Source organism: Bombina bombina, chromosome 6 (assembly GCF_027579735.1).
Source record: "Bombina bombina isolate aBomBom1 chromosome 6, aBomBom1.pri, whole genome shotgun sequence".
NCBI lineage: Eukaryota > Metazoa > Chordata > Amphibia > Anura > Bombinatoridae > Bombina > Bombina bombina.
The window spans coordinates 910,393,300-910,418,881 of NC_069504.1; the positions used below are offsets into that span (position 1 = coordinate 910,393,300).

At 41.9% G+C, this 25,582-nt stretch overlaps 1 protein-coding gene across 1 annotated transcript in view; it reads left to right on the plus strand.

Annotated features, from left to right (window-relative positions):
- STING1 (stimulator of interferon response cGAMP interactor 1) overlaps positions 1–25,582 on the plus strand; it is a 166,279-nt gene that overhangs the window by 48,222 nt on the left and 92,475 nt on the right. Inside the window, exon 3 of the mRNA XM_053718542.1 lies at positions 1,807–1,972. Coding sequence (XP_053574517.1) covers positions 1,807–1,972 — 166 coding nt within the window. The remainder of the gene's footprint in view (positions 1–1,806; positions 1,973–25,582) is intronic.

The following is a 25,582-nucleotide window of genomic DNA, read 5'->3' on the forward strand; positions in this document are numbered from 1 at the left end:
ACGAGGGGGCACGCATTTAAAAAGCATGTATGAGAGTCAAAATAAGAGCAGACCTACTGTGGCAGTCCAGGGGTTACATTTATCAGATCTCTGGCTGTGCAGGAGTTAGATTTGTTTATATTTCTGGAAGTGCAGCGGTTACATGTGTCATATCTCAAGGAGTATAGGGGTTACATTTATAAGATGTCTGGCAGTGCCGCAGCAGTTACATTTACCAGATGTATGGCAGTGCAGGGGTTCCATTTGTCATATCTCAGGAATGTCTCCCACATATGACACAACCAGTGGACACTGTTTGCATGTGTAGCTCTACCAATGACCCTACTAATGATCAAATAAGCTTTTATGTGACAATAAGTTTGAGTGCCAAGCAATACATTACTTGTACAGATAATATTAATGATATTTACCAGCACACACACAGTATATACAGTATGTATATACACACAAATTATATATATATATATATATATATATATATATATATATATATATATATATATATATATATATATATATATATACATATACACACACACATAGACACACACACACACACACACACACATATATATATATATATATATATACACACATACACACAGTATATATATATATATATATATATATATATATATATATATATATATACATATATATATATATATATACACACACACACTACTCTCACACACACATTGGTTATACGGCTGTGTTTTCACAAAATTACTTCTGCCTTCCCTCTCACTGACTGTTAGCTTCTCCCAGCACTTCCTGCAGAGGTCTGATGATGTCATCATCTCACTTCAGCTCTATAGTAAGTGGGCTAGCAGGAGGAGGGGCATTGCAAGCCCTAGGTTAACTGTGAGAGCACCAGCAGGGAAATGCAACTTTATTTGTTATCTGGTTGTAAATAGAGGAGAGTAAAGAGATTAGCTGGGCCCTCCAGTGACGGATCTCCAGGGTCCAGTGGCTGCAAATGGTTGATGCGACATTTGGGACCCTGGACGTTCCGTCACTTTTAAAATGTAAAAAAAAAAAAAAAAACACTTCTTTTGCCCTGGGGGGCACAGCATTCCATTTGGGGGGGCATTACCCCCAATGCCCCCCTTAGAGCCGACCCTGAGTGTACCCATCTTCTGATGGCTACTTCCAGTAGGATAATGCACCATGTCACAAAGCTCAAATCATCTCAAACTGGTTTCTTGAACATGACAATGAGTTTACTGTACTCCAATAGCCTCCACAGTCACCAGATCTCAATCCAACAGAGCACCTTTTGGATGTGGTGAAACGGGAGATTCGCATCATGTATGTGCAGCCGACAAATCTGCAGGAACTGCGTTATGCTTTCATGTCAATATGGACCAAAATCTCTGAGGAATGTTTCCAACACCTTTTTGAATCTATGTCACAAAGAATTAAGGCAGTTCTGAAGGCAAAAGGGGGTCCATTATTTACATATATCTCTAAATAACTATACCTATATATATAATAATTTTTTGCTATATTGACTTCTATGGGGGGAAAAGTTAACGCGTTTGTGATTTTCTAACTTCAGGTTTTTTCGTACATTGGGTTAGCGTGCAAGCAAAAAACGTTTTACTTTTAATACGAGCGCCACCCAATGCACCCACAAAGCTTAGTTCTAGCAGATTTAGTGCGGGAGCGTTAAATACTGCTCCACTTGTAATCTGGCCCAAAATGTTTTCCTTGTACAGTGTGTCATCCTTATTCATACATATGCTAAAAGTGTCTGTTTATATTGTCTAACTGAAACATTCATGTTTATCTTTTCTTTTTAAGGTACAATGGAAAATACTTGAAAGCAATGAAAGCAAGTTTCAACCCAAAGTATTTTATATTTTTTATACCAGTCTGTTTGATAGTATACCAAATGGAATTCTCTGAATCAATCAAAGTTGCTCTTAAAGTCCTTTCCTATGTACTGGCCTTTCTTTTTGGACTTCAGGTAAAGTAAGATTGTTCTGAAATTAAATGATTTTATATATATATATTAAGTGTTAAGTAAATACAAATTATGGTGGGATAAACGCTCACTAGAGAAATATATGTCCCTATCCATGGTTCCTAGGGGCTTACGTTTGAGAAAATACCCCACCTTTCTGATTCCTGACGATAAGTTCATTCAAGAATGGAATACAATTCTATCAGAATGCTCTCTCCGACTGATGGCACTCATTGTACAACACAAAGAGAAAAAACTAGCGGAAGCAAGAGAACATATAGAAGAAGTACAGAGGGATCTCAACACATTCATGAACCATCCTGACTACCCGAAACTTGACGGAATCCTACAATCCACGGTGGACAAAGCAAAGAAGGAAATGGATAACATTAAATTCAAGAAATACTCCAGAGATTTGGAGGACTATAAAGGTCACAAAGTATACAACTGGAAAACAAGAAAATTTCCAAAGAGAAAATCTGGAAACAAAAAGATGCTCCAGGGAAAAGGAGAAAACAAGCCCCAGAAACGGGTTTCATTCTCTGACACTGATCCTGAATCAAATGAGGATGACGACCTGCAGGACTTTGTCAATTTCATGACTAGTGAACAGTCCTCAGAAGATGATGGCCGAGTACTAGACCAGACGCCTATGGCCATAACCAATATGGTCCCCCCTGCTCCCCAATTAACCCATGTTAATATACCACCGCCTGATACTACACCTTCCACTCAAATATATGAGCCAATGGGTGCACTGGTCAGTAATAGTCAGTTAGAACCCCCAAAGCCACCTAGAGGTAACAAATATAAAAAAGCACAGGTTACCCCTAAAACAGATTCTAAGGCAAATCAGCAGGTTTTTCAGGTGGCAATAGGCCAAGAGGAAGGAGGAGGAAGAGGAATTCTCAGACAGGCCCAAAAGAGGGAACAATACCCACTAAGGAGAGCCAAGCAGGGCAACAGATACAGAGATCAAATGTGATTAATTTATCTAGTGTCCCATTAACTAAACCAGAGGAAGAAGTACTTAGTTTAGGCCTTAATTTTGTACCATCCACTAAATTTAATGTCTTCAACACACTGTTAGATTTAAACAGGTTTATCCGTAGTCTTACACTCAACAAGTTCTATAAACTCAATCCCATTGAGGACATAGACACCAGAGTTCCAGACACTACACCACAACATGATTACTTCAACATAACAGAAGCTACTGATTTTTTAAACCTCTATACACTAGAAAGGGAGGGTTTGACTGAGGAGGCAATCATTGACTCCCATAAGGGCTACAAGCCCAAGTCTATTTTTTACCCTACACAATGTAGGGGCATTGCCCTAGAGTCGTTTCAACGACGTATGGAGGAAGATCTGGTAGCACTAGATCGGAAGCATAAAGCCACGACAAGTAACTTGACAAGAAGTCAAAGATTGGCTCTGTACAAATTGCGGAAGAGAGAAGACATTATAGTGAAACAGTCGGATAAGGGGGGGTCTGTTGTTGTGCTGGATCGAAATTATTATATTTCCGAGGCACACAGACAACTCCAGGACCGAGAGGTCTATGAAAAGTTACCAGGAGACCCCACACGACTTTTTGGAGCCTTATTATTAGATCTACTAGATGATGGTAGGCACCAAGGCCTACTCGATGATGACACCCTTGATTTCCTGAACACCAAACACCCAGTGGTGCCGATATTCCATCACCTCCCCAAGGTACACAAGTCCTTGGAGGAGGTGAAAGGACGGCCCATAGTTTCAGGAATAGGGTCACTCCTTGAGAATTTGGGCAACTGGCTCGAATCATTACTTCAACCACTGGTCTATAAATTACCGTTGTTTCTAAGAGACACCAAACACCTGTTAAACATATTAAGCACCTGCCAATGGGATGACCGTATGTCTTGGTTGGCTGTTGATGTGGTAGGGCTGTACTCGGCCATCCCACATGAGCAAGGTCTAATAGCTACGTGCTATATGCTCGACAGTTTTAGTGACTACTCTGTTAACTTGAAGAATTACATCCTCCAGGTACTGAAATTTTCATTGACACACAACTATTTTGAGTTTTTGGGAGATCATTACCTACAGAAGAGAGGCACGGCCATGGGGGCCAAATTTGCCCCCGCCTATGCCAACATCTTCATGGGCTATTGGGAGCACAGTTACATCTACAGTGACCAAAACCCATTCCTCAAATCCATTATTGGATATAAAAGGTACATTGATGACCTCCTAATCGTGTGGGCTGGCACACAGCCAGACAGTAAATTGTTTGTTGATTATTTAAACAATAATGAAATGGGATTACATTTTACTTATACTTTTGAGAAAAAAGAAATTCCTTTTTTGGATTTAGTTCTAACTGGAGTCCCAGGGGAAAACAGAGTAGTCACTTCACTGTACGTCAAACCGATTTCATCCAATACTTACTTACATGCCAAAAGCAATCATCCGCCGCATACCAGCTATGGAATAGCTAAAGGACAATTCTTGCGAATCCGGCGTAACTGCTCAGAGGATGATGGCTTTTTGGCAGAAAGTGAAAAACTAACTCAGAGATTGTTGGAGCGAGGTTACGACATCAAAGTGGTGCACAAAGCACTCGAAGATGTCAAACATCTCGACAGGAATTCTTTACTTGAGACAAAAACAGTAACAAAGGAAGCTAGAAAAAAGCCTACCTTTGTGACTACCTATAGTCCGCAGTATTATTCAATTTGTAAAATACTGCGCAAAAATTTGCCAATTCTGTTGGGAGATGATTTCCTTAAGGATGACATCAAAGACGGCTGCTTTTGTGTAGCAAGACGAAATATAACTATTGGCAATCAAATTTCGCCATCAATGCTCAAAAAACCAAAACCACAAAGTACCTGGCTTTCACAGAAGGGACACTAAGTGGAGTGGGGAGAGGGAGAGCTAGAAGGGATGATGGGAGGGGAGATGCCCGAGAGCCCCAGAGACCAGGCACATCTAGGAGAGCGACAGAGGGTGCACATGGGGACAGAAGGGGGGAGGAGGGAGAGGATAGGGAGGAACCCACACCAGGGACATCACAGGGAGCAAGCCAGGTGTCCATGGAGGATGAGATGTCCCAACTTCTCCTTTGATGAAAATGTTGCCCTAGTCCAGGCCATCATGGACAATTACAGTGCCCTCTTTGAGCAGGAGAAGGGCAAAGGCAGTGCCAAAAGGCGAAAAACAGCATGGTTGGTGGTAGAGGATGCTGTCAACAGTGTGGCCCGCAGAGGAGGACTGTTGAGGGCCTTAAAAAGCGGTGGAATGACTGCAAGAGGCAGGTGAAAGAAAAGATGGGGCAGGAAGCTATGCACCAGAGGGGAACAGGCAGTGGTCCATCCCTGGACATAGAATATAACACCTGGCAGGAAATGATACACAGGTCCCTGAGTATTACAGCAGTCCGTGGACTTCCAGGGGCTCGTGACTCAGGGGCTGCAACCACAGCACATCATGCTGATGAGTAACATTCTACACACCAGTATTATATGTATTTGAGATATAACATCCTTTAATATCACACATTCATGTACTCAATGAGGAGCATGGTATTTGGCCTACTAACAAAAACATCTACAATTATATTTGACATTAATGCTACTTAACACAATGCAATTCATGATATGAGGTGGAATAGTGCAATACTAACATGTCTCAGAGTAACACAGGCCACATGCCACATGTAGAGTTTTCAGTAAATGGACACTATAGCCATCACAATACTTTTAGCTCAAGAAAGCAGGTTCTGTGCCTACATCAGGCTAAAGTAAATTGTGTGACCATAGTGTCACTTAAAGAACACATTTTTTCCATCATAGACATGTACACATAACTATTGTATGAAACACATACCTGTATACTGCACATATTAAAATCCCTCATAGCACAAATCACAATGTGCACATGCATGTTATAGAGTTTGACATGAGAATCAGTATAGGCCCTAGCATGTATCAATGTACATTGTATGCCCACATGGACATATATATGACTGTACTAATCCCTCTCATCATTTGACTCCTCCACATAACCTCCTGTCATGAGGATACAAACAGGCATGCCGCCACCACCACCACCACCACCAGTCACAGGCATGCCGCCACCCCCACCACCATCAGTCACAGGCATGCAGTCACCACCACCAGTCTTCAGGCACCCACATGAACAGTATGCTCCCAGGCATGAGCAGTGTTGGATGGCTTCAGTTGAGGACCCAGGAGTGATGCCACCAACATTGCCATATGACCCCTGGCAAGATTCCTGGCCAGAGGAATATTCTTCTTTTGGCTTTGAGGGGGAGCCAAGACAGCCACAAAGGGTCCATGTATTTAACCCCCCCCCCCCAACACAATCTCAGGGCAGTCATGGCTTTTACCCACAGACTATGTCACAAGAAGTGCCAACTGGACAGGCTGAGTGGTCACACACTGGTCATCAGTGGGACTATCAATCCACCCTGAGAGCTCCACCATCCTCATCACTTGGGAGAGCTCCACCATCCTCTTCACTTGAGAGAGCTCCACCATCTGCAGATGAAAATATAGCTGAAAGTACTCAAGCACCAGCAGATGCAGCTGAACCTGTCCCACCAGAAAAAGCAGATGCAGCTGAACCTGTCCCAACAGAACCAGCAGATGCAGCTGAACCTGTCCCACCAGAACCAGCAGATGCAGCTGAACCTGCACCTCAAGCACCTAGAAGCCCTGCTGCTCAAGAGCCTGTGGATGCATTGTATTCTCCCTTGGGTGAGGAATACATTGCACTCCAGAGGAGGCTCATAACAAGCTCCGAGAGCAGACAAAGAGGCCAAGAGAGGTTCTTCAGGAGCCAAGAGAGGTTCTTCAGGAGCCAAGAGAGGTTACACAAACATAGCATAGAGCTGCAGAGGGACATGGCAGCATCATTAAGTGGAAGTGTTCAAAACCAGTCACAGATTATGCAAATTCTGTCTGATATGCAGATGCAGACGGACAATAGATGGCAAGAACAAAATCAGCTCTTGGGTGTGTTGGTTGAGCACTTTACACACCAGCAGGACACTGCCTTCAGCCTATCATCTGTGGCCAGCACACCAGCAGAAACATCAGAATCCTCTCAAACCAGGAGAACAAGGCAATCCACTACAGTCACCTCAGCTCCCTCATCCAAGAAGCCAAAAAAGAAATAAATATTCTTATAGTTCACCATAAATCTTGTCCTCTGTTATTTAACATATAATTGTCATCCACATCTATGTGAGGTGTGTTTTAGTACACTAATATTGTTAAAACATATAATAAGACCTGTGTGGAAATGGCAAAAAAAAGGTAATATTATCATGTTTATGACATATTCATGTTCTATAAACCACATCACATAGTTGTGTATGAAGGGTACATATAGTAATATTCACTTATAAGATGTAAATCAAGGTTTCTCACATCCAATATAAATTGACACATGGGTATATATAAATAATAATGTATTTACAGAAGGTGTGAACATAAGGTATAAACATCCATTTTCATTATTCTTAATGATAGTCAATACATCATAGTGACCTAAACATGAATTAAACAAATGAGACATTTTCAGTAATTAGGGTGGTTAAGGGAAGGGGGTGGGATGTAATAGTTTCACTTACATACAGTGGAAATCCGCAGTATGTAATTCTGCAAGACATGATATATACACATGCAATGGTTGGTGAGGTACAGTCAAACATCATAATACATGTGATTGTTACAGTTTACTGTACTTATGAACAAGTAACTTACAGGTGAAGTATTCACGGATGACAAAGTCCCTCACTTCATTCCCCCTCAGTGTCCCCCTGTCCACATCCTCAGGTACAGGAACCAGCTGCTGATCTTGGTCTGGTTCTATGTCCCCCAATATACGTGTGTCCACAGCAATGTTATGTAGAATACAACATGCATTGACAATGGAACACACTTTGTTGGGGTTATACTGTAAAGCTCCACCTGTCAAATCCAGACACCTGAATCTGGTATTGAGTAGGCCAAATCTCCTTTCTATAACATTTCTGGTATGTATGTGGGCCTCCTGGTACCTGAGTTGTGGCTCTGTAAGGGGGTGTGCCAAGGGGGTTAACAGCCATGGTCTGCAGCTGTACCCTGCGTCACCTGTCATGTAACATATGTATTCTGATTACTACAGGTTCATCATGTGCTTAAAGGGACATAACATGGATTTCATTTAAAAGACATATTTTCCAAAAATAAATAAATTGGTGCATTGTAAGCAATCTACTTTTATGCCAGGATTAGTCTAGACAAAATTCTATTTTCATGATTCAGATAGAACATGCCATTTTAAGAAAATGTCCTTTTAAGTGAAAAACTATTTATAGTATAGTGTCCCTTTAAAGGGACATGAAACACACATTTCTTATTTCATGAGTTAAAAAGAACCTGCAATTTTATTCAACTTTATAATTTATTTCTATTATGTAATTTGCTCCATTCTATTGATATCATTTGCTGACAAGCATATTATATATGCTCATTAGCTGCTGATTGGTGGCTGCACATAGATGCCTCATGTGATTGGCTCATCTATGTGCATTGCTATTTCTTAAACAAAGGATATCTAAAGAATAAATCAAATGAGATAATAGAAGTAAATTGTAATGTTGTTTAACATTGTATTCTCTATGTGAAACATGACATAATTATTTTGTGTTTAGTGTCCCTTTAGTAGAAATATACAGAAAGAATGATGGTGCATACTCACCAAGCAGCCAACCTCCCGAGAGTGTTCCAGATTCAAAAAGCTGGAATAAGGAGGTCTGGCGCAGGATGTAGGAATCATGGGCACTCCCTGGAAAGCCTGCATACACATGTGTGAATTTCAGAGTGGTATCGCAGACCATCTGGCAATTCAAGGAGTAAAACCCTTTCCTGTTAATATAGAGGAAGCTCCTCATGTGGGGCCACGATACGTACATGTGTGCAATCAATTGCCCCCATGACATTGGGAATACCCCCCAGTCGATAGAAGCCTTGTTTAAGACTGTTCCATTCCTGGGGGGTACGGGGGAAATGAATGTATCGCTGTGTCTGGTTATCTTCTAGAGCAGTCAAAACCTCCCCTAGGAGCCTGGAGAAGGTGGACTGCGCTAGGCCAGACACAAGGCCCTCTGTTGACTGGAATGAGCCAGATGCCAGGAAGTGTACAACACACAACAACTTCTGCATACCAGTCAGAGCTTGGTTCCTATTCGCTTGAGGGTCAATATCATCCTTCAAGACCTCATATAGGTCAATGAGGCTTGCAGAAGTCAAGCGATACTTTTACCTGACCTCATCTTCTGTCATTCCAAACAGGATGACCCTAACCCTGTGTATCCTTGGTGCCCTTGCTCTTCCCCTCTGCTGATTCCGATGTCTTATAGGCCCTGCAGGCCTATGACCAGCTGCAGCAACAACAGCAGCAGGGGCAGCACCAGGAACAGGGACAGCAGCACCAGGAACAGGGACAGCAGCAGGAGGAGCAGGGACAGCAGCAGCAGGAGCAGGGACGGCTACAGCACCATGACCAGGGACCTCAGCAGCAACTATAGCACCAGCAGGTATATCCTGACCAACAGGGGCTTGTAGGGCTTCCAGCTGCCCTTGTGCCCCATGATGCTGTCTCTCTACATATTGTAGGTAAAGCAGGGGAAACATGGTGGCTAATGAGGGTGTGCATTGCCAGGTGTTTTAAGGCTGCAGGTGAGAGGCTGTGCTGTTTGTGATTGGTTTGACACACTTGCAGGGGCAGGAATAATAAATGCTTAGAAGAGGTTTAACTGTTTGAGATTTGCGGCTGATATGTATGTGATTACGCATGCGTTTGTTAGGCCTTCAGGGAGTTACGTTGCTTTTTTAGTCAATGCAAGGGTTACTACGCCAGCAATTTGTGGTGAGATAAAAATGGAGTAGATTCTCTGAATTCTGCGTGTGTAAGTCCTTACGCTGTATATTGGATACCAAATTGCGTGTCTGTTCTATGTTAGTCTATGGGTAATAAAAATACGTCCGAAGGGTGAAATATACACGCGTAACTTGTATGCTACGCCGTATATGTAATACCAAAATCGGGTAAAAACTGGCGGCGGAGGATTTTGCGGGCGACGCTGCATATGTAATGGAGGCCAAGATGTTAACAAATAACTAACGGTCTCTGCTGATTTTTAGGCTTGCTCACATTGTTCTAACAGCTGCAGGTTACATACATAAGAAATTAAGAAGAGTTAACGGTTTACCAAAATCCCTGATATTACTCTGATGTATAAAAGGCTACTGACAAATTCAATCCATAAGAAAACAAGTTTTGCACTGGTTTTCACTTGAGCTTTTAAAATGCCAAATTAAAACCCACTTTACCCATTTTCTCTAAAACCATAACTTTTGTCTTATCGTACGGTGTTAGTGCTCAAACAGCACTAATATTTTTGTGCTCCACGTGTAATCTGGGCCATAATTGGTTATTAAAAGTTGCTGGCTAAAATGCATTTTAACCATAGAGAAAAGTTTAACCAAAGTATTTTAATGCACTTGGTACGTAAATAGCACACTGTTTACTTTCAATGGGATGCGGTAACAGCATGCTCATTGTGCTTCTGTCATGCTCATTGTGCTTCTGTCATGCTCATTGTGCTTGTGTCATGCTCATTGTGCTTGTGTCGTTCTCATTGTGCTTGTGTCATGCTCATTGTGCTTGTGTCATGCTCATTGTGCTTGTGTCGTGCTCATTGTGCTTGTGTCATGCTCATTGTGCTTGTGTCGTGCTCATTGTGCTTGTGTCAGCTGAGAGTTGCACTTGTGCATTGTCTGAAATACCAATTTTGCATATGAAAACCAGGTATTAACTGATATTCAACTAGATTACGAGTTTTGCGCGTAAAGAACACAATATAATGAGCGGTCCCGCACTTTCCATAGCGCTGCCATTACAAGTTACTGAAAAACCTCTTTGTGCTGTGCATTATGGTGCGTTAAGCTCCATACCACACAAAACCCAAGGCCTGACTTTTACGTGCTCGTGCACGCTTTCCCCCAAGTCATCAATGGGGAGAGAGTGTTAGAAAAAAACTAACGCCTGTGATTGCGGAATGGCAAATCACCGTAATGCAACCCCATAGATGTCTATGGGGAAAAGAAAATTATGTTTAAACCTAACACCCTAACATAAACTCCTAAACACCCCTAATCTGCCACTCCCCGACATAGCTGACACTAATAAAAGTTATTCACCCCTAATCCGCCGCCCCCTGACATTGCCAACACTAATTAAAGTTAGAATAAAACAGATGAACAATAAAGTAGTGGATATGTAATTGCCGGTTACTGTTTGAAGTCACGTCAGTTATAAAGTGCTGTGGAGTGGTGATGGCTAGTTTCGTGGGTGAGACTAAGGTAGTAATTATTGGACAGGTTGTTACTAAACTCTGCCACCCCAAGATATACAGAAGTAACTCCAAAATTCAATCCGTATCGTGTGTGTGAATCACACATAGAGCAGGAAAATACTGGGAGATAAACCGGTGGCTTTAAACTGACCGCCCGCTCTCTGGTATCGGCGTGTCAGTCCCCAATCCCGGAACCCAAAACAAGGTGAAATATCAAGGGAACTTCACTCACCAACTCTCGTAAAGAAAATCGGAAGCCCTGTAGTCCAGATTCAGGATAGATATTGCCGGAACGAGTGGCCGGGAAACAACTTGCCGCACTTCCTTCTTGTGTCCTCTATCCTGCGTGATCTGATCACATGTCTAGGGCCTCTCCAATCAGGTCCAAACAGCAAAACAGTATCAGAAGCTGACGTCACTTAGTTGCCCGGCTTAGCACAAACACGGCTGTAAATTAGAGATACGCTAGTAGACACATCAAGGTTTTAAAAAATGGAGCGGATCCCTGAAGTCCACTTAAAATAATGCAAAAAAGAAGCCCAAAAAGCCTTGATATAGCAAAAGTTAAAAAGCAAACTTTATTAGAGTATAAAGTTAAAAGCACACAGGAGATAGTAAAAATAATCCATTGGCCAACCAAAAAAGATAGTCTGACCGGTTTCGGTGTCAAAACACCGTACTCATAGACCTAAATTTTCTACACCTGAGGCAAACTTAAAAACACCGGTTTATCTCCCAGTACTTTCCTGCTCTATGTGTGATTCACACACATGATACGGATTGAATTTTGGAGTTACTTCTGTATATCTTGGGGTGGCAGAGTTTAGTAACAACCTGTCCAATAATTACTACCTTAGTCTCACCCACAAAACTAGCCATCACCACTCCACAGCACTAGCAATTACATATCCACTACTTTATTGTTCATCCTTTTTATTCCTTCATCACCCTGCTATTGTGGATTGTGACTTTCAAACTATAGGCTGTACGCTGCCAGAGAACAGTTTGTTCCAGTACATTACTAGAGACACCCAACACACTATATTTTGTTTAAGTGTTTATTATTATTAATTCATTAGCTAATATCCCTATGGAGGGGGCACAGGAGATAGATACCCTTATGTTTTCTGAAATTGATGAGGATAACCTGGATATGTTGGACTTGGAGGATGTCTTTTGCCATGATTCCCCAAGGATTAAACTAGGGGATCTATTTCAAGATTTTGAAAACCTAAAATTAAAGGAACAAAAAACTCAAATGGGATAAGTGGATTCTAACGAAGTATCTCAATTTAAAGATGATCCCTAGAGGCTTAAGACTGAACAAATTCCCCACGTATGACATCAAAGATGAATAGTTTATGTCACGTTGGAACCAGGCATTGACTGACTGTTCACTAACATTGATCTCTCTCCTCATAGAGTATAAGGATTTTTTGTTAAATGAAGTTAAGATAAAAATTGCTACTTTACAATCTACATAGTAACATAGTAGATAAGGTTGAAAAAAGACTGAAGTCCATCGAGTTCAACCTATACAAATCTAAAATACTTACAAAAAGCTCCAGTTAAGCTTAAATAACCCCATTAAAATGTGACCCATTTAATACTAGCAATCATATCCATGAATTTTGTTTATATACAGAAATTTATCCAGACTATTTTTAAATGAATCTATGGTATTGGCATTCACTACCTCCTTTGGTAATGAGTTCCACAATTTTATTGCTCTTACAGTGAAAAAACGTTTCCGTTGCAGGAGATTAAATCTCCTTTCCTCCAACCTTAAATTATGACCTCTTGTCAGAAACATTTTTCTTGGAATAAAAAGAGCTTCTGCCATCTCTGTATATGGGCCTTGAATATATTTATATAAAGTAATCATGTCACCTCTCAAGCGCCTTTTTTCTAAAGAGAACAGACCCAGTTTGGCTAGCCTCTCCTCATAGGTTAATTTCTCCAATCCCCTTATTAGCTTTGTGGCCCTTCTCTGAACTTTTTCTAGTTCTGCAATATCTTTTTTAGCAATCGGTCCCCAGAACTGCACTCCAAACTCAAGGCGAGGTCTTACCAGGGCTTTATATAATGACAGAATTATGCTTTCCTCCCTTGAATCAATGCCTCTTTTAATACATGCTAGTATCTTATTAGCCTTTGAAGCCGCTGCCCTGCATTGTGCACTCATCTTTAGCTTGTTATCTATTACTACTCCCAAATCCCTTTCCTCCTGTGTTTGGCTAAGTCTTGTCCCATTTAAAAAATACGTAGCCTGCTTATTTTTACTTCCAAAATGTAGAACCTTACATTTTTCTGTATTAAATCTCATTTTCCATTCACTTGCCCATAGTTCTAATTTTAGCAAATCCCTTTGTAAAGAGAGTTCGTCCTGCTCTGACCTAATGACCTTACTTAACTTAGTATCATCTGCAAAAATAGAGATGTCGCTATTTAATCCTTGCTCCAAGTCATTTATAAAAATATTAAAAAGAACAGGGCCCAGTACTGATCCCTGGGGGACGCCACTGATTACCTTTGTCCAATCTGAGTATGATCCATTTACTACTACTCGTTGCTCCCTATCTTTTATCCAGTTATTTATCCATGAGCTAACATTTTCAGCTATTCCCAGTCCCTTAATTTTGTGCATTAATCTCTCATGTGGCACTGTATCAAATGCCTTTGCAAAATCTAAGTATATCACATCAACTGATTCCCCTTTATCTATATTTTTACTTACTTCCTCGTAGAATCTAATTAGATTAGTTTGACATGATCTATTTCTCCTAAAGCCATGCTGATTAGAACTCATAATCTTGTTTACACAAATATGCTCATCAATATAATCCCTTATAATCCCTTCAAATATCTTCCCCACTATTGATGTCAGACTAACTGGTCTATAGCTTCCTGGATCATCCCTGCTTCCCTTTTTGAAGAGTGGCACCACATCAGCTTTACGCCAATCCTGGGGTACCATGCCTGAGGATAATGAGTCTTGAAAAATTAAGAGTAAAGGTTTGTCTATAACATTGCTAAGTTCACTTAACACCCTTGGGTGTATTCCATCTGGGCCTGGAGTTTTATTTACCTTAATATTTTTTAGTTTTTTCCTGATATCTTCTAAACAAAACCCAGTTAGTGGTATGGACTGGCATGTTTTATTCTGTTCCAAAGTATCATTCAATGGTTCCTCTCTTGTGTATACTGAAGAAAAAAACTGGTTTAGTACCTCAGCCTTCTCCCTGTCATTATTTATCATGCTACCCTCCACACATTTTAATGTACCTATATTATCCTTCTTAGATTTTTTGCTATTTATGTACTTAAAGAACCTTTTAGGGTTAGACTTAGAATCCTTGGCAATTAATTTTTCATTTTCAATTTTGGCTAATTTGATTGCTTTTTTGCATGCTTTGTTACATTCCTTATAAATATTGTATGCTGAGTCTGTACTATTTTCTTTTAATAATTTAAATGCCCTACGTTTTTTCCTAATTTCTCTTAACACATTTTTATTTAGCCATAAAGGCTTAGTTTTTTTATTTTTATTTTTATAACCATATGGTATAAAAAATCTGATATGGATACTCCATTAATAGAGAAAACAACATATACATCAGGTGGTGGTAACAAAAGTATTTTGAAAGGTTTTTCATCCCTAGGGGCAAAACCTAAAATAATAAGATCAGACACTTATTCAGAAACTAATATTAGTAATGGCATATATAATCATGATCACCCTAGTCAATGGCCTGCACAGACTAATACTCAGGTTTTTCAAGAGGCCGAGAGACAATTTTAGGGAGGGGGAGCCCAGAATCAAGCAAATATAGGCCTCTATATAGAGAGCCAGAGGCAACCAAGGTACACACTAAGGCCACAGAACCACAACACAAAACAGAAGAAATATCATTAGACATGGTCATCAATATTCCTTCATATGCTTTGACTGATATAGAACGCAAGGTTCTTAATTATGATTTAAGTTTTGTTCCATCTCGAACATTTGACTTATTTCAGACCATTTTAGACGTAAACAAACTAGTCAGAGATTTAACTCTCTGCAGATTTTTTTTCAGGTGAGAATGTAATAGAACAGAGGCCTAGTAGCCTTACTCCCTTGAGTCCTGTGGTACATAGTTCATTGACCTTTGAAGATATCTGCACCTTGGTTTCTCTTGAGAGTCTGCAGGGTGATGGACACACAATTGATGACCCTCACCAACAGACTACTAACCCTGTCCTGAGATCCAAATCCACATTCTATCCCCTCCAAGCCAGAGGTAAAGCACTAGAGGTTTTCCATCAGCGAGTTGTAGAAGATCTAACACAATTATCTATGGTCCCAAGAGTAGATGTCCACAACTTCACAATCAGAGAGAAACAAGCATTATCTAGTTTACGTGAGAATGACCAAATTGAGATTAAACAGTCTGACAAGGGAGGTAGTGTGGTAGTTATGGACAAGACGAGTTGATGAGGCATTTCGCCAACTAAATGATGTTGAGACCTATATCATGCTGCCCTGCAACCCCACTGCTAGGTTTTCAAGAGAGCTTGGGCACCTTTTGGATGAGGCGGTGGAGGATGAATTGATTGATTCACAGTTGGCTGAACAGATGTTGGTTACCAATCCAGTCACTCCCATCGTCTCCCACCTTCCTAAGGTGCACTAGAGTATCATCAATGTAAAAGGTAGACCAATAGTGGCTAGTATTGGATCCCTTTTGGAACCACTGTCCAAATGGATTGATTCCTACTTACAGCCACTTGTACCCAAATTGCCTAGCTATGTTAGGGACACCACTCAGACTATACAGGTCATGGAAAGTATTGAATGGAGAGAGGAGTACAGTTTCCTTACAGTAGATGTGGTTTCCCTGTACTCTTCTATTCCACACCAACATGGTTTAACTGCCATTCAATACTTCCTAGACTTGTATATGAACCTTTCTTGTGAGATGAAGGACTTCCTAATCTGGGTGGTTAAGTTCTTGTTGGAACACAAATTTTTTATGTTCCAGGGTGTCAGGGCTTTTTCCCTGTTGTGTTTGCCATGTGCTGCTGGCAGCCATTTTACTCACCTCTCTTCCTGACTATGGTGCATTGTGGGGGATGCTGCTCATTTCCTGCACTTCCTTTTATGGCCAGACTAGTGTGCATCATCCATGTGAGACAGGATGCAGTCTCAGAATTGTGATGTCATCACTTATTATTTAAAGGGCCTCTGTTCAGTATGCTTTGCCTTTGCGTTGTCTCAGACCTGTTTGTGTGAGTTCCTGTGTATTACCTGGCTGCCTGATGTCCTTCCTGGTTACTGATCCCTGGCTTGTTCCTGGCTCTGCTGTTTTCCTTGTTCCTGATTCCGGCTCATTTGACTATTCGCTTTGGCTCCTGACTCGGCTCGTCTGACTCCAGCTCTGGTTTTGACTCCTGGCTTGTTATTTGACTTGTGGATTTTTTATAATTTTTTGCTATTAATAAAGGTGTGATTATTTTTGCACTTCTCATCTCAGTCTGATTCCTGGCACCCTGACATTACACAAAGGCCATGAATCCTGATGGTGCTAATAATCCACCTTTACCTGCCATCATTTCCAGGATGGATGAACAGGATCACCGCTTGGATCAATTTGCACTAGCCCTGCAAACCCTGCTGACTCGTACTGCACATTTGGACCAAAGTGTCCCGCAAGTTATGGCTGCTCCTGTTTCCGCTGCTGCACCTATGCCTACCAGGAGCATGTCCGGTTCTGCACCTCTACCTCAGCAATATGGAGGCGATCCTATTCAGTGCAGAGGGTTTTTGAACCAGGTGGGCATTTACTTTGAGATGTTACCTCAGGCGTTTCCCTCTGACAGAGCTAAGGTGGGATTTCTCATCTCGTTACTGTCTGACACAGCTCTTGCCTGGGCTAATCCCTTGTGGGAGACTAATAAACCTGTGATTTCAAATTACCCTGAATTTGTGGCCTCCTTTCGAAGGGTATTTGACAGGGGCGGAACTACCGGTGGTGCAGCAGTCGCGGTCGCGACCGGGCCCCCGGAGGTCCCCCTGAAAGGGGGGCCTGCTTCAGAAAAAAAAAATGACATTTTTTTATTTTATTTATTTTTTTAAACTTTTCTGCCTGCATGACTAACAGGCCGTCTTTAACAAATTGCCGATTGCGAAAGGGGCCCCTGTAACTGCTCCTGGCAATTGACAGCATGCCTTCCTTCCCGGCCCTAATCCCGGACCCCATTCCAGTCGTGCGGTGGTGGAGCTGGCTGCTGAGGGGGCGGGCTTATCTGGGAACTATGTGTAGCTATCTTGAAGGAAGTTCCTCCTGCGCGGCAGCGAGTGAGGGAAGCAGAGCAGTACCTCATGTTTCTGGGACAGTGGGAAAGCAGGGGACTCACAGAGCCTATATTAGGTAGGTAATGTTTTATTCAGAATTTGTAGGATTGATAAAGGCAATGATTGTAATTTAATGCTATGAAGATTGCCCATCACTCGATAGCTTTACTGCACACCAGACCCTGCTCAGACTAAATACTTTGCATAATGTTTCTTCATTTTTACAAAAATGAATAACCCGCTTTTACTTTTTTAAAAGCTGGTTATTAATTTTTGTAAAAATGAAGAACCATTATGCAAAGTATTTAAAACAAAAAAAAAAACACCACAATAAGAAAGTATTCAGGCAATCATAGGCTGGTAATTCCTGACAACTACTGTGAGTCTCCTCTCCATGTGAGAGCTGCCTTCAGTAGTGGGGGAGGTGTCTGTTCCGTCGGAAGAAGCAGCTCCACTTAACAGGGCTGAAGTTGCTCACCCCTAACTGAATGGGGTCAACTGGAGATTGCAGGAGCCTTAGAGATCCGTATCTGAGAGGGCTGGAAATAGTAGGTAGCACTGCAGCTATAATAGAAACTTAAAAACAGCAAGCTGAGTGCAACCTGCCTGTGTGGACTGACGGTTAGTGACAGATCCATGCTTCAGTGAAGTTAGGATAACATCTCCCTGTGTCACTATCATTTTCCCATTTGCCTTACATTTTCTTGTCTTTTCATTTTTATCTGTAAATGTTGTGTTGCTTACTGTGAACTACTTGTGACTGAGTGGTCTCTTATGCCGGCACACATAGCAGACAGTTTTTTTTTATTTGAATATATTGATGCCCTAGTTATTGTTCATACTCTGTTCACCATTCATAATTTCTTATAATTTACTAAATAAGAGTCCATTTGAGATCTTATCATGTAGGAGTCACTCATATTGTTTAATAAGAATTGAGAGTTTGAGACTATTATTGTTCAATGTAGTATATACTGTCTCTTTAAGACTGCATCTTATTTACTAAGCCAGAGTCCAATTGAAATCTTATCATGTAGAAGTAACTCATATTGTTTTATAAGAATTGAGACTATTATTGTTCAATGTAGTATATACTGTCTCTTTAAGACTGCATCTTATTTACTAAGCCAGTGTCCAATTGAAATCTTATCATGTAGAAGTAACTCATGTTGTTTTATAAGAATTGAGACTATTATTGTTCAATGTAGTATATACTGTCTCTTTAAGACTGCATCTTATTTACTAAGCCAGTGTCCAATTGAAATCTTATCATGTAGAAGTAACTCATGTTGTTTTATAAGAATTGAGACTGTTATTGTTCAATGTAGTATATACTGTCTCTTTAAGACTGCATCTTAAACTTAGTAGCAAGCCTATAGTCATTAATAGATTCTTATCAAAGATACTCAGGGATAATAGTGGATCCACCTTTACAGCAATGGTGATTAAGAGATAGAATCCTGCGAGTGGGTTAATGCAGGTTATGTGATATGAATAGTCACAATTTTGTAATGAAGTGTTTAGGCTTGTATTTTGTGTATTTGCCAGAATATAGTTTCTTACTATTTTTGATGGGCTAACTAGCACACACACTGTTTTCTCTTTGCCCCTTCTTTTTTTACTCTCTCCCCTTTTATCTGTGTGTGAGTATGTTTGATGTGGTCACTGTATGAGAGTGTGTGTGTGATATCTGTTTTGTATGGTGTGTGTGTGTGATGTGTGGTTTGTATGGTGTGTGTGTGTGATGTGTGGTTTGTATGGTGAGTGTGTGTGATGTGTGGTTTGTATGGTGAGTGTGTGTGATGTGTGGTTTGTATGGTGAGTGTGTGTGATGTGTGGTTTGTATGGTGTGTGTGTGTGATGTGTGGTTTGTATGGTGAGTGTGTGTGATGTGTGGTTTGTATGGTGTGTGTGTGTGGTTTGTATGGTGTGTGTGTGTGATGTGTGGTTTGTATGGTGAGTGTGTGTGGTGTGTGGTTTGTATGGTGAGTGTGTGTGATGTGTGTTGTGTCTGTGTCTCTGTCTCTCTCTCCCCTCTGTGCGTGTGTGTCTTGCTTTCCCTTCTGTGTATGACTCTCACTCTGTCTCTCACTCTTACACTCTCTCACTCTCTCTAGGTTTATTGTATTAATTTGAGGGAAACTGTTTTTTAAAAAATAAAAAAAAAAGCTTAAAGGGACAGTCAAGTCCAAAAAACTTTCATGATTTAAATAGGGCATGCAATTTTAAACAACTTCCCAATTTACTTTTATCACCAATTTTGCTTTGTTCTCTTGGTATTCTTAGTTGAAAGCTAAACCTAGGAGGTTCATATGCTAATTTCTTAGACCTTGAAGACTGCCTCTAATCTGAATACATTTTGACCACTAGAGGGCATTAGTTCACATGTTTCATATAGATAACATTGAGCTCATGCACGTAAAGTGACCTAGGAGTGAGCACTGATTGGCTAAACTGCATATCTGTCAAAAGAACTGAAATAAGGGGGCAGTCAGCAGAGGCTTAGATACAAGATAATTACAGAGGTAAAAAGTATATTTTTATAACTGTGCTGGTTATGCAAAACTGGGGAATGGGTAATAAAGGGATTATCTTTCTTTTTAAACAACAAAAATTCTGGTGTTGACTGTCCCTTTAAGCAGAGGTGTACAAGATCTGGAGGAGTTTTTCTCAAGCACTTTTAGAGCTTCATCTTATTTTTGAGTGTATAGAAAGTGTATTTTTGTTAATACAAATGTGTAATACACGCATGTATGAAATATCAAATTACCTCCCATTTCTACATGAAATATCAAATTTACACATTTTGCAACGCAAAAATCTGAAGTTAAAAAATGGGACCACTTTGAAATTTCATGGAACCACTAGTTCTTGGGCAACTTTTTTCCCTGTTTGTGTGTGTGTGTGTATGTATATATATATATATATATATATATACATACATATTTTATATATCACACATATTGTGCCAGTAAGTACACTCTCCAGCAGCATATCTTGTGAAATATTAATATTGCAGAAGCCATATGTGTGTGCACATAGGTGACTGTTGGTCCTTATGAATGTCTATGACCCGAGGGGGGGGGCCCTTTATTGATTCTTGCACCGGGGCCCTGGACTTTCTAGTTACGCCTCTGGTATTTGATGTTCCGGCTCGCTCCTCCTCTGCTGCTAAATGACTCATGTCCATTCAGCAAGGTACAAGATCTGTTGCTCAGTATGCTATTGAGTTCCATATGCTTGCCACAGAGGTAGGTTGGAACAATGAAGCCCTTGTTGCCGCCTTCTTTCATGGGCTCTCTGATGCGATTATAGACGAAGTTGCTGCCAGAGATTTACCAGAGGATCTCGACGCATTGGTGTCTTTTTTGATCCTAATTGACATCAGACTCAGAGAGAGGCCCTCTTTCAAGGAGCGCTTGCAGAAGCCTCCTGTTCCGTTGTCTCCTACGTGTTCATTCCCACCCATGCCTCTCTCTCCTCCCATGCCTCCTGGTCTCGAGTCACCAGGTACTGCTGAGCCGATGCAGCTGGGATTCACGCGTCTCTCCGCGGCGGAGAGGGCCTTTAGGAGGAGGAAGGGCTCTGCCTCTATTGTGGGTTACAGGGTCACCTTTTGAAGTCTTGTCCTACACGGCCGGGAAACGCTCACACCTAAGGTCCTGTTGGGGGCAGACCTTGAGTGGTTTATCCTCGTCCCCGGAACCGCTTAAGGAGAAACCTTTGGTCACGGTTGTCCTTTCCTGGGTGCACTCCTCCATAGTTGACTCCGGTGCTGCGGGCTATTTCATTGACAGTGCTTTTGTATCAAAGCACTCCATTCCTGTTTTGCATCGGTCCGTTCCGCTTGCTATTGAGGCCATTGATGGCAGGCCCCTTCAGCCCGCACTCGTTACTCACAAAACCGCTCAGTTGTCCATGGCTGTTGGGGCTCTCCATTTTGAAACCCTCCAGTTCCAGGTGATAAACTCTCCGCATTTTGCGGTTGTTCTGGGTTATCCCTGGCTCCAAAAGCACAATCCCAGTCTCGACTGGCGCAGGTCCGAAATTTTGTTGTGGTCCCCGCAATGTATTTCCACTTGTCTTCAAAAAACAGTTAAAGTCTTGTGCACTTCTTCAGTATCTCAATTGCCAGAGGAGTACCGAGAGTTCCTAAACGTGTTTGACAAGGTGCGTGCTGGTACGTTGCCTCCTCACCTGTCTTACGATTGTGCCATAGACCTGCAACCCGGAGCCATTCCTCCTCGGGGCCGGATGTACCCTCTGTCTTTTGCAGAGAATTGTGCTATGGAGGAGTATGTTGCCGATGCTCTGTTACGGGGGATCATCCACAAATCCTGCTCTCCTGCAGGGGCTGGCTTCTTCTTTGTGAAGAAAAAGGGTGGCGAGTTAAGACCATGTATCGATTATAGGGGTCTTAATTGTCTTATCATTAAGAATGCTTACCCTATTCCGCTTATTACGGAACTCTTTGACCACCTCAAGGGAGCTACGGTCTTTACTAAACTTGATTTGAGAGTAGCGTACAATCTCGTTAGGATTAAGGAGGGCCACAAATGGAAAACAGCATTTAACACCAGGAGCGGGCATTATGAGTATCTTGTAATGCCCTTTGGCCTATGTAATGCTCCTGCTGTTTTTCAGGAATTTATTAATGATGTCCTACGAGATATGTTGCAACAGTGTGTTGTGGTGTACTTAGACGACATCCTCATACACTCACCCACACTTGAGGCTCATCGTTCTGATGTTACACTGGTTCTTCAGAGACTACGTGAGAACGGCCTGTTTTGTAAACTCGAGAAATGGGAGTTCCATTAGACTCAAGTAAACTTCCTAGGTTATGTTATCTCCGTTGCAGGGTTCTCCATGGATCCTGACAAGTTATTTGCAGTTCTGCAGTGGCCTCACCTAGTTGGTCTTCGGTCTATTCAACATTTTTTGGGGTTCGCCAATTACTATAGAAAGTTTATTAAAAACTTTTCTTCCTTGGTCAAACCTATCACAGACATGACCCGTAAAGAGAATTATCCACTCCATTGGTCACCTACTGCCATTAAGGCCTTTGATAGTCTTAAGACTGTCTTTGCTGCTGCTCCAGTTCTGGCTCATCCTAACCCTGTCCTGACTTTCGTTCTTGAGGTCGATGCGTCTGACACTGGAGTAGGTGCCCTTTTGTCTCAACGTCCTACGACTGACGGTTCCTTGTATCCGTTTGGTTTCTTCTCTAAGAAATTGTCTCCAGCGGAGTGCAATTATGAAACTGGCGACAGGGAATTACTGGCCATAATTTTGGCACTTAAGGAATGGAGGCATCTTCTCGAGGGTATTAGCGTGCCAGTGCTCATTCTTACTGACCACAAGAATTTAACTTATCTATCTGAAGCAAAACGTTTGTCGCCCTGACAGGCCAGATGGGCGCTATTTTTGTCTTGGTTTAATTATGTGGTCTCCTACTTGCCTGGTAGTAAGAATTTTAGGGCTGATGCCCTATCTCGACAATTTTTGCCTCTGTCCAAGGAGGAGTCTGTACCTACTCCTGTTATACCTCCTCACCATATTTTGGCTACCATACGTACTAATTTGACTTCTCCCTTGGGGGAGGAGATCCTGGCTGCACAAACCAATGCACCTCCTGAGAAACCTAGTGGTAAGTGTTTTGTTCCTGAGAATCTTCGAACTAAACTTTTGCACACTTACCACTATCCTAAAGCCGCAGGTAACCCAGGCAAGAACCAAATGATTTGGTCTGTCACTCGACAATTCTGGTGGCCAGGTCTTCGTTCTGATGTTGCTGCGTATGTTGCCTCCTGCTCAGTTTGTGCACAGAATAAGACTCCTCGACGTCTTCCTGTGGGTCTTCTTCAACCTATTGCTAATGGTGAGCGTCCTTGGACACATCTTTACATGGACTTCATTGTCGAGCTCCCTGTTTACAATGGCAATACTGTTATCCTTATGGTGGTTGACCGGTTTTCTAAAATGTCTCATTGCATTCCCTTGATGAAGCTGCCTACCGTTCAGGAGCTTGCTTCAATTTCTGCCCGGGAGGTCTTCCATTTACATGGGTTTCCCAAGGAGATAGTGTCGGACCGGGGTAGCCAGTTTGTCTCCAGATTTTGGCTTTCCTTTTGTGCTCAAATGGGGATCCAGCTTTCCTTCTCCTCGGGCTGCGGAATGGTCTAATCAAGCTCTGGAACAGTTCCTCCATTGCTATGTCTCAGATCACCACAATAATTGGTCTGAACTGTTACCTTCGGCAGAGTTTGCTCGTAATAGTGCTATTAATGCTTCCTCCAAGTTATCCCTGTTCATGGCAAATTATGGGTTTCAACCATCCTTGTTGCCCGATTCATTCATGTCTCAGGGTATTCCGGCTTTGGAGGAGCATCTCCAGGAACTCCGTTCCACGTGGGTGCAAATTCAGGTTTGCCTTCATCGTTCTATGCCAAAAGTTCCAGGCTGATCGTAGGTGTCTGCCCGCACCTTCCTACCAGGTTGGTGAGAGAGTTTGGCTGTCCTCCCGCAACTTGAACCTTCGTGTGCCTTCCAATAAATTGGCTACTCGTTATGTTGGTCCTTTTCGAATACTCTGACGGGTTAATCCTGTGGCCTACGCTCTTGACCTTCCTCCTGCTATGCGCATCTCCAATGTTTTTCATGTCTCCCTCTTGAAACCATTGGTTTGTAATCGGTTTACCACTGTGTTGCCTTGTCCCCATCCTATCTTTGTTGACAACCATGAGGAGTATGAGGTCAGCAGCATTATTGACTCTTGTATGTCCAGGGGCTGTGTACAGTATTTGGTTCACTGGAGGGGCTACGGTCTGGAGGACCATGCCCGTTTCCCCAATAATCCTTTTGTCCTCCCGCGGGGGAGGGGTCGTTGAGGGGAGGGTACTGTCAGGGTTTTTTCCCTGTTGTGTTTGTCATGTTCTGTTGGCAGCCATTTTACTTACCTCTCTTCCTGACTATGGTGCATTGTGGGGGATGATGTTCATTTCATGCACTTCCTTTTATGGCCAGACTGGTGTGCATCATCCATGTGAGACAGGATGCAGTCTCAGAATTGTGATGTCATCACTTATTATTTAAAGGGCCTCTGTTCAGTATGCTTTGCCTTTGCATTGTCTCAGACCTGTTTGTGTGAGTTCCTGTGTATTACCTGGCTGCCTGACGTCCTTCCTGGTTCCTGATCCCTGGCTTGTTCCTGGCTCTGCTGTTTTCCTTGTTCCTGATTCTGGCTCGTCTGACTATTCGCTTTGGCTCCTGGCTCGGCTCGTCTGACTCCAGCTCTGGTTTTGACTCCTGGCTTCTTATTTGACTTGTGGATTTTTTATTATTTTTTGTTATTAATAAAGGTGTGATTATTTTTGCACTTCTCGTCTCAGTCTGATTCCTGACACCCTGACACAGGGACATCATTACCTCCAGAGACGTGGCACGGCAATGGGAGCTAAATTTGCCCCATCATACGCCAACCTGTTTATGGGTTGGTGGGAGAGGTGCAATGTCTATGGAGGTACTGGCATTCCCTCAACATACATTGTCAAATATATCAGGTACATAGATGACCTACTCATAGTATGGTCATCTGATCAGGAACATGCTGAATGTTTTGTGAGAGACCTGAACAAAAACATGGTAGGGATACAGTTCAACTTTGAGTGGAATAAGGATAGTATTAACTTCCTGGATGTGTCTCTTAAGGGTTTGAAGTCAACAGGCAAAGTGATTTCCACTCTCTTCAGGAAGCCCATAGCGGGCAATAGTCTATTGCATGCACGCAGCAGTCATCCCGAGCATGTCTTCAGGGCCATTGCTAAGGGTCAGTTCATGAGGGTAAAAAGAAACTGTA